We start from the raw sequence: 10,779 nt of genomic DNA, 5'->3' as shown, positions 1-10,779 counted from the left end.
TTTTTGAGGACAATTTTTTTTGAGAAAGGCTAACAAGCCTCCACTAGCCCAAATCGATGACCATTGTAACCAAGATACCATCAAGTGAAGTGACATCAGATGCTATCTCAAAAACTGAAATATATGTGCTTGACGGAGGCTCCTTACTATGCAAGCTGAAGTGGAGGAGGGGTGATACCTATGGTAAAAGAGCCAAGGCATATGCTGACTTCACAAGTTAGCACTATGGGTCAACAACTGTTGTGTTTGACGGGTATGGGGAAGGTCACCCGATAAAGGATTTTCTTCATGCTTTCACAGGATGCGATTCAATGATCCCGTGTTTATCGTGTTGGAAATAAATCGGCCTTCCAAAAATCCGTGAAAGGTGATCCAGTCGTCCAATCCTGTGCAAATGCATTCACTTTACCAGGCAAGAACTGCAATGACAAAGAAAACCTCGGCAGCCAAGTGATGGCTGTTATGTTTGATGGGAAAAGTACATGTTCTCTGGCAGCGTTGCATTATGATATACTCACTAAGAAAGTTCTCTCTGCAAAATAATTTGTTATGCCCGAACGTCTTCCCACAACTGAGTCTTCCACCAAATTGCATTGTCTCAGAGTGTACTTTCAGACCATGACATGGATGGGGATCTACAGTGATATTGATCCTTTGAACTGGGGTTGGAGACTTGAAGACAATCAACTTATACCCATAATGTCTGATATGAATGCTGCACCTGACACTCTATTGAAAGTGGTCCATTGCAATTGCACAACTGGTTGCAATACCCCCCGTTGCAGTTGCAAAAAATGTGGGCTTCCATGTACTGCTGAATGTGGATCATGCCAACTTACGTCCTGTGATAATTATCACAACCAGCTTTCAGAGAAACGAGAGGACAGTTTTGAGGATGAAACTGAGACAGTGAAAGTGACAGTTACTTTTTTTTTTTACTATTGCATGTAGTATGCAAAAGATTTTTCACTGAATTCTTCAGTGTAATCTGAAATACATTATTCTGAAATATGTCAATAAAATTTATTTTTTTTAAAAAACGGTTATTTGCATTCTTTAGCCCTAAAACTGATTTACAGGTAAAATAATATGGGAGTTATTGGTAAGTACCTTCATTCATGATTGTTGGCCGCCATCTTGGATTTACGGATTCGATGAACCAAGTCATAAATCCATTGGCACCAATGAATTGCTTGACCCTTAAAACCCGAGGTTAGATACCAATATTATTGACACCAAATAATAAGGAAGTTACAGCCACCTTCCTGATTTTTAGAGGCGGCCATCTTGGAACTGACCCAGTTTTAACTCACTTCCGGCAGTCAGGTTTTGGTCAACTTTTTTTTCTATCGTTTAAAACACCCAGTAGGTAAAAAAAAAACACTGAAAAACGTTTTTTTAGAATTTGTTGATATGATGGTATATTGACCAATCTAATTAGCAATTATTATTTATTTTCCTACAAGAAAATATGTTTACCCAAATCTCCCAAAAATTACTTTGCTGCACAGATCAGCTTCTTTGTTCACCAGAGGGAACGGGCATTTACTAGCTCTTTAAATACTGTACATCAATTTGTTTTCTGTAGTCTTCATGTTTGCATCTTCTGGAGGTCTTCTCTCCTAAACAACTCAACGATATATTTTCACTTTCACCTTTCGACAAATCACTAAAACATGTTTGGTAATTCCAGTGTTATTACAAAGGCAACTTGTTATAGTCTCGCGAAGCAGGAAAAAAAAACAGCAGGTGCAGTTAACCTCAGTACGTCTAATAAACAGGTGTGAGTGTGAGGGAGGGCTGGCATGATGGCCGAGAGGTAGGCACACTCGCCACTAAGCTTTCTATTTGGGTTCAAATCCTGACCCAGCCCCAGCTAGAAACTGTCATCCTGGTGTTTAATAGGCGTTTTGTGTTGTGTGGTGTTTGTGTAGTTTTGTGTGGTGTATTTTGTGGTATTTGTGTACTGGTGTGTTACATAATTAATGAGACAAAATTAGAACTGCCACTTTATAACTGCTGGCAGTGAAGACTGGTTCAGCCATTTCAGAGATTTTTTTGAAGTTTTTTTTCTTAAAGCGATATGGCTGCCAAATTACGTGACCAATGAGGTCATGAAAAAATTTTTGTGGACCATTTTATCCCTCAAAAATTTTCATACTGATCGGATGTGGCATTCTACATATGCAATTATGACGTCATAACGAAGGCACCCATGATGTCATTAAAAAATCACACTCATTCGCCAAAAGGACTACTTGCTATGTGCCAAGTTTCAATTTTTTTCCTTGGTGCAGTTTCAGAGATACAGGGGTCCAAAGTTTTTTCCGTTTTTCCAATATGGCTGCCACACCACGTGACCTATGACGTCATGTTTATCATAAGAACATGAAACATGAGTAGTTGCTCCGATGGTGAAAATTTCGTCTCGATCCGACAAGCGGTTGCGGAGAAAAACACAAAAGTTCTGTGCGGACAAACAGACAAACAAACAGACCCAAATGCAATACCCTCTCCTTCGGCGAGGGTAACGGTCACTAGAATTGCCACTTTATAACTGCTGGCAGTGATCACAGGGTATCAAGACATCGGGCTTTGGTACAACATGGGCCCACGTCTCTCTCTGATGTAGGATTGACGAGTTATGAACGGAGAAACGGGATGTGTTCAATCGATTTATTACGTACGCAGTTAGCCCTTTTTCCTGAATAAATAATAATCAATATCAATTGAATTGGCATTTAAATAACCTGAAAACAAAGTAATAAATATTGACACCATGGGTCCACAGGGTAAAGTGGGATTCCCCTGAGTCTAACGATACCCTACATATCTCTCTACAATGTGGGACTGACAAGTTATGAACCAAGTGACCTGTCACATTCCAGCTATTTATTATGTACACAGTTGACCCTTTTTCCTGGGGCCATCATCAGTATCAATTGAATTGCTACTCCGCTACCCTCAAACCCATCCAGGCGCAGCCAAATGAGCCTTATTCCAAAAATAAAAAATTCAAAAAGTTCACAGATTCAAACAATTAAATAATTCTGGCTGCCAGACCATGTGGCCGATCGGGTTGAAAATTAAAAAATACAACCCACGTGTTTACGAGATCATAATTGTGAATTTTCATGTTGACTGAAGAAGAGATTACATTAAAAAAAAACTATTTAATATTTTCCTTCAATTCAACATGGCCAAAACATGTGACATTAATTATTCGTGAACACACTGTTATCCCCAAGTCTTGGGAACATGTGTGCAACATTTCACCTCGATCTATCGAGCCATTCTGAAGGAGGAGATTTTTAAAAAAGTTTTTGGGTAAATCCAATATAACTGCCAAACCATATGACCTACCAGTAATTCATGAACATCTTGGTATACGCAAAACTTGAGCAATATGTGTGTAAATTTTCACCTTAATCTGTTAAGCCATTCTGGAGGAGAAGATTTATTTTTAAACTTTTAAATTTTCAATCCAATATGGCTGCCAAACCACATGACCTATGACATCATAAATTTTCATTGTGCCTCGAATGTGTTGTGGGATTACGCTTGTGAAGTTTTGTGCTAATCGGATAAGGCGCATTTTTCTATTCAAGATGGCCGCCAAACAACGTGACTTGTGTTGTCATCTTTTTCAGCCGATATGCAGCAATGGAGTTTGACGACACTTGTGAAATTTTGCTTCAACAGGGTAAGTGGTTCCAGAGAAAACATTATTTAATATTTTCCTTCATTACAACATGGCTGCCAAACCATGTGACAAATTAATTATTCGTGAACACCCTCATTTCCTCAAGTGTTGAAGATTACAAATACATTTTTATGCCAATATGGCTGCCGAACCAGTGACCTATGACGTCATCAATTTTTCTGTCTAATTTTTTTTGCATTGATGACCCTCAAACATTTTCAGACTGATTGGATGCAGCGTTCATTCTGTGTGTCAAATTTTCTCCGGGATACCACTTCACCGATGACGTCATGAAAAATCACACATTCCCCAGGGGGAGTACTTCACATGTGCCAAGTTTCAATTTTTTTCATGATGCGGTTTTGGAGATACAGAGGTCCAAAGTTTCTCCGTTTTTCCAACATGGCTACCACACCATGTGACCAATGACGTCATAATTGTAATTTAAAAATTAGGCATGAATAGTCGCACCTGTGGTGAAACTTTCGTTTCACTCCAACAAAGTGCTGCAGAGGAAATGACTTTAAAAGAGAATAAACCGGAAAATTGCAGGCGGAATAATAATCGTAATAATAACGTTCAAGGAGAATAATCAGAAGAAAAAACAATAGGTTACCCAACCTGACAGGCTTGATACCCTAATTATGACACAAAGCATGTTTTTTGCAATGGTGGCTTTATGCAATTATGATCTGAATATCCACACAAAAAGCAATAGTTTGTGAGCATTGATAAATGACTCAAGCTGCAATGAAAACAACGATGAAGAGTTTGATTGAAAACCATTTGTGACAGACCAGATATGTTGACTCATCCTTTCAATGATTTGTGAGGCTTCTAATGGAGACTCGTGCGCAATTGAAATTGCCAAAAAAGGAGGAATTTTTTTTTTTCCTGGGAAAACCACATTTCCAAGCTGGCCTCCAAAGCGAGTTGCCAACTGGGCATCCTCTGTCATGCAAAGTCCTTCCTTGGCACACCTGAGCTCCTGACCACACACACGGCTTTCATGCACAGCCTGATGGAGTACGACTCTTCCCTCTGGGCTGGTGCTCCTGCCTCTCACCTTTCTCAGCTTCACGCTGTGGAAACCAAGGCATTTAGGATCATTGGTATCTCCTGCGATGAAGCGGAGCCCTTGGGTCTCCCACTCTCTCACCGCAGGCAGGTCGGTGATCTGTCTGTCTTCTACCGTCTCCTCTCCAGTCTCGCCCCCCTGCTCTGTCTTCGATGTCCCCCCCTCCCATATTTCTGCAGGGTGCTCAAGGTCAGCCAGCAACCCACCTCTGGATAGAACTACGAAAATCAAGAATCGCTGCTCACCTTCACTCTTTTATTCCTCGTGTTTTCCCCGCCTTTTGAACAAACTCCCACACTCTCTTCAATCCCACTCTTCCCTTCAGGTCTTCCAAAACAGCTGTTCACCACCATCTCTTATCTTCCCCCATCCAAAACCATAATCTTTTCCACCCCCGCTAATCCACCCCAAACCCACCTCCTTCAAATTCTCAGCCTTCCTTCCTGAAAGTTCCTGTAGTGTCCATCTTGTTTATACTGTGCACCTCACCCCATCCCTCTCCCTTCTACAGATCTCCTCATGTCTCCCCCCCCTCCCGTTTTGGCCTTCACTCTCCTGCCCCTCATCTCCTGCTCCCCTTGTTGTATACTCTGTGATTTAGCTCTCATACGAGCCTCGACAATGGATATAATACACACAGATTGAATCAAGTTTAACAAATAACACATTTTGTTTGACACGGGTGAATCAATGAGAAGTTGGAGGAATGGAAGGTCTTCAAACCAGAGGAAGGTCGTGGGGCAGACCTACACGATGTTGCAGGAGCCTTGGAGAATGTTGCATGATACGAATAAGGTGATGGACAGTTGAAACCACAGATTCTGCTTTCACCAATGTCTCTTCACGTACTTCATATCATTTGAGTGTAACAGTGCGAGGTCAAGTTAAAGTTACTCCATTCAGGCTCCACCTGCTCCTGGTGGATTTGCTATTTTTACTTGCACTGTTAATGCTCTGAGGACTCTATACGCAGTCAGCTACATCAAGTCATTGTCTCAGCCTAATATTTCAACGTGCAACAGCTGGTTGTCCTGTGGTTGTGTTAGCATGCACATAGATTCAAAACAGAACTTTCAATGTATTCATCACAGTTCACAGCATCCCATGAGATGTGTTTCAAAATAGAAATTTCACTTGCATTGTAATTTTATACATCAGTCATGCAAGTTTGCAGGCCTATCCTCAGCTTTGCTGATTGGGGAAAAAGAACATTTGGCACATTGCATGGTCTAACCGAACACTGCATGCTTGTGTCAAAAGGTGCCCTTGAGGAATAAAACAAAATGACTTACAATCTCAACAACATTCTCAAACCCATCTCTGAGTCAGCCGCCCCATTCCCAGGAATTGGCTGTCATGACTGTTACACCATAACTCAGGTATACGGAGGCTCACCCACTCTCATGATCCTTTTCAGGTTATTTCACCACATTCCTGATGGAACAACCATTTGTTGCTTCTTCACTCACGAACCACCGCTCGTCTCAGCTAACCTGTTGTTCATAATAGCCAAGGCTCCAACGCCCGCTACAAAACCATTATCCTGATGATGTGCCACCCCTGTGACAACTCTCAGGCTGCCATTAGCTGCTTCTGAAAGTTGCTTTTGCATGAGAGCCAGCGATACCTTGTTAGAAGCCAGGAAATCTCGCATGGAGATCATTTCACCTGATGCTCGGCGCCCATCAATGTCGCTTTCCACTTGCCATGGCCCATGTCTCGATCCACCGGGCACAACCGCGTTCTGCTGCAATCTCCGAATCGGCCGCAGTAAATGCCGAACGCAGTAGTGTTGGCATCGTGTTCGCCGCAGTATCCAGTTAAGTGATTGCTTTATTACAATGGAGATGACATTAAACAGTGAGTAGATGCAGCAGACTCCTGCAAGAACGAGCAAGAAGTTTGCAAGGCGGTAAGCACCTTGTGCTAAGTAATAATCCTTTTGGCTGCTCACCAGGTCACCAAAGCCAATCGTTGAGAAGGCAACAAAACAGAAGTAAAGAGAATCGATGTAACTCCAACCCTCAACAGCTGAATAAAGAGCAGATGCTGTGCAGCCTACAACAATGGCTGCAAGACCTAAGATTGTCATGACCTGATAAACAGATGGTTTCCATGCAACTGAAGAGTAATTTGCTTGACTTTGGTCACCTAGAACCCTGCGTTGCTTCCTTGCTTTCGCTGGAGAAACTTGGGGTGTTGGTGCAAGAGGTGGGATATTCGGAGCAGCAGCCACAGAGACGGTGTCACAATGAAGATGTTGGCGTCTTTTGTGGCAAGCTTTTATGGCACAGGCCAGAAGGGTGATTAGGCGCTCCAGGAAAAGATTAAAGAAGAGAATCGTCGCAGAACATCCCAGTAGGCCATAAAAAATCAGGAATATTTTCCCTGCAGTGGTCGTGGGTGTAGTCATGCCAAAACCTGTCAGGAAAAACCATGGTATTTTGTTGTTAAGCGATCAGATTTATCCATTTAATTGATAATGCTTTAACTTTCATTGTGAGTTTGCATTCAAGGTTATTTATGATGAGACACGATCCACTTTAATTCACTTTTATGGGATAATACTTTTAGCATGCCTGGTGTTGCTTAATGGTTAGGGTGGTGGGCTTAGGATTGTTGGGTCCTGAGTTCAAATTGTGCTCAGCCATTGGATTAATACCAGGTTGGGTTGATTCAGCCTGTCATCCTTCTGAGGTGGGCAAAATGAGTACCAGCTTGCTGGGATGATTGGGCCATCTGAGTATCCTGTGTTGGAGTGGTGACCTGTCCAAGATTGTGCCCAATAGCCCAGGAGCCTGCTTTGGCAGCACTGATTCTCTGTGCAGAGTATGGTCCTATTGGATTTGGATGGGATACTTTGAGTACATCTAAAAGGGCTGTCCACATACTACATGCACAAAATTTCCAGTATCGTTTTCCCTGACACCACCTTCACATTAAATACATTTTCCTTTTCTCTGCTTACCCCCTTTCCTCACAATAACTCATTTCTTCCCCAATCGTCCTCTCACCTCCGCATATGTAAAAGTCCCTTATTTTGATTTCATTTTTAGCTCACCTGTTCGAAGAACAGAGAGCTATAGCGATACCCCCGGCGTGAGCGTGAGCGTGAGCATGAACGTGAAAATGTTAAAGTTTTTGGTGCAAGTTATTTTTTCCTTTCTAATGTTTTTTTTTTTTAATTATAATTTTATTTTATATGCCACACCACACTATTTATATTATGTGATACCGGCCGTCCGTCTGTCTGTCTGTCTGTCCGCTCGTCCGTCCATCCGTCCGTTCCTGTTGGCATTCTAACTCCCAAAGTTTTCAACCTTCACGTTTCATATTTGGTACATAGGTGCAGACTGTGGAGACGGTGTGTCACGACATACCGTCATCTAAAGTGGTTGCCATGGCAACCAGGATGCTGTTTTCCATCCGTTCCTGTCCGCACTCTAACTCCCAAAGTTTTCAACTTTCACGTTTCATATTTGGTACATAGATACAAACTGTGCAGACGGTGTGTCGTGACATACGTTTGTCATCTAAAGTGGTTGCCATGGCAACCAGGAAGCTGTTTTCCATCTGTTCCTGTCCACACTCTAACTCCCAAAATTTTCAACTTTCACGTTTCATATTTGGTACATAGGTACAGACTGTGGAGACGGTGTGTCGCGACATACGTTCGTCATCTAAAGTGGTTGCCATGGCAACCAGGATGCTGTTTTCCATGTCGTAGCACAATTCTGTATATACCTTCTTGTTCGGGCGTATATTGTGCTCACTTGCGCTCTTGTTACTGATTACAATATACAAATACAAATCTTGCTTTAAAATTATTTGGATCAGACTTCACTGCAATGTTTTATCAAAAATATTAATTATTAGACGAGTCGTTCAAAAACGATAAATGTATAAACATGCGAGCATTGGGTGGCTTTGACACCAACTCTGGTTATCTATCTATTAATACTGAAGGACCAATTTTGTGCTCCTCCTAGCGGTCACGTCACGTTTTTCTCGGTACTGTGACCTGAGAAGTTTTGACACGGTGTTTGTACGTCAAAGTAGACACGTGCACAACTCAGGGGACTTCTTCACAAGGAGTAGTGTACACCAAAAATGTCGTGTACAAGGACGTTTTGTAGGCCTCATTAGGTAAGGCCATGGAGTACATCGACTGGGATCCGGCTCTTACAAGAGTCGCCACTGGTTGTCATATTGGGCTCATGGAATGGAATCCATCTGTGACGGGGTTTCGACGAGTAATTAATTATAGCTGGACAATTATGGCTTGCTGTGGTTGTTCGAATTGCTTTTTCAGTGATTGTTTTTGACTGTATATTAAAAAAAAAAAAATTTTTACGCACAGCCAAGACTGATATTCATGCATATTATTGAGAATTTGAGATAGTCATTTCACTTTCACATTCAAGTTATTTTTCTGAATTATGTTCTGAATTATGAATATTGTTGCATTCGCGGAGTGTAAAATTTATCTTTGTTGATCGATAAACAGTCAATTGGAATGGAGTGTAGGAAATGGCGTATTGCTTTTTTGCTGTAATGCCTTTAAACGGGGATGTAAAAAGCAATAATACGTAACGAATCTGCAAGTGAAATGTTAGATCAGACACTCCAGAAAAGTCTGTGAGATACATTCATCCGTATTATAAAGCAGGAGTGTCTGTACGTCTATATGTCTGTCTGTACCCGAACTACTCCCTTAGTTTTGGGGCGAGAACCGCCAAACCTTCTGTGGAACGTTGTGGGGTCCCAGCCGGTGTCCTAAAGTGGGTGTGAGTTTTTCTAAATACCTGAATACAATGATTTTGAGTTTCGATACATACGAATCTGCTGTCAGAGTGGCGTTTCTCTTCATTTACCTCACGAGTGTTTGTAACATTGTATTTTGTTATATTATAGGTATAGTATTAATTTGTGATTGAAATGATGCTGTTTGGAATGAAAATGTAGAGAGATTGAGTTTAAAGGAGAAGGAAATTATGTGAGGGTTTCCACCCGTGACATTCGAGGATTCGGCATTTGCAGTTTCGCCATCCACGTCATAGAAATATTACCCATCGAACTTCTGTTGGGGTTAGCTGCAGTAAGTTTTTTTTTCCCAAGTCCTTCAGGAACCGGATGTCCGTGCCTGACGTTCGACTGAAGGTGTCACAGGAATGTGGAATTTATTAGTTCATGGTTTGGCATTCGCTGTTTCCACATTGTACGTTTGGTTTTCGGCTCCCTCCTGTGCATTGCACGGGTACCTCGCTATGTAGGTATATATATATATATATATATATATATATATATATATATATATATATATATATATATATATATATATATATATATATATATATATACACACATACATATACAGGGTGAGTCAGAAGTAGTGCCAGATTTCTGTCAGTTGATTGTTTGTTTGCCTTTTGTATTACAGTGTACAAGAAGGTAGAAATAAATGAATGACATGTTTATCTAAATATTTATTCAAGAAAAAAATTATTACTGAACTGTACCAAGCTGTTTTACTTGCAATTTTCAAAGTTCCCTCCCTCGTGATCGATGCACAATTGCAGCCGAGCAGGCACAGAGCGGCACACACATGTCTGCAGAGTTCGATATCAATTTCCTCAAACTGTGCAGTGATTGTGAGCCTTCAATTCCTGAATGGTACGAGGCTTTTCACAATAAACAGGGTCTTTCATGAGCCCCCAAATAAAGAAATCTGAAGGTGTAAGGTCTGGGGAGTGTGCCGGCCACTCGATCGGACCGCGGTGGCTGATCCACTTTCTGGGAAAGTTTTCATCAAGCCACTGATGAACATAACGTCCATTATGAGGTGGAGCTCCATCATGCTGGAAATAACAGTCCTGATCTTGTACCCTGGGCCAAAAGAAGGTTTGCAGCATATCCAGGTAAATTTCTGCAGTGACAGATCCCTCAAAGAAAAAGGGTCCAATTATCCCAAATGGAGATATGGCTGCCCAAACTGTCA

General features: G+C 41.5%; 1 protein-coding gene across 1 annotated transcript in view; it reads right to left on the bottom strand.

The window, feature by feature from the left end:
• Positions 1-4,041: 4,041 nt before the first annotated feature.
• The window catches only part of LOC147031436 (potassium channel subfamily K member 13-like), a 72,583-nt gene continuing 65,845 nt past the window's right edge, over positions 4,042-10,779 (bottom strand). Inside the window, exon 2 of the mRNA XM_085863058.1 lies at positions 4,042-7,202. Coding sequence (XP_085719184.1) covers positions 6,247-7,202 — 956 coding nt within the window. The 3' untranslated portion in view covers positions 4,042-6,246. The remainder of the gene's footprint in view (positions 7,203-10,779) is intronic.

The sequence above is a fragment of the Eptatretus burgeri genome, chromosome 2 (genome assembly GCF_056783735.1).
Source record: "Eptatretus burgeri isolate ZD-2024b chromosome 2, Ebu_testis_v1, whole genome shotgun sequence".
Taxonomy (NCBI): Eukaryota; Metazoa; Chordata; class Myxini; order Myxiniformes; family Myxinidae; genus Eptatretus; species Eptatretus burgeri.
Note: the sequence above shows the minus strand (reverse complement) of the source record. Positions and strands in the feature narration are given on the sequence as shown.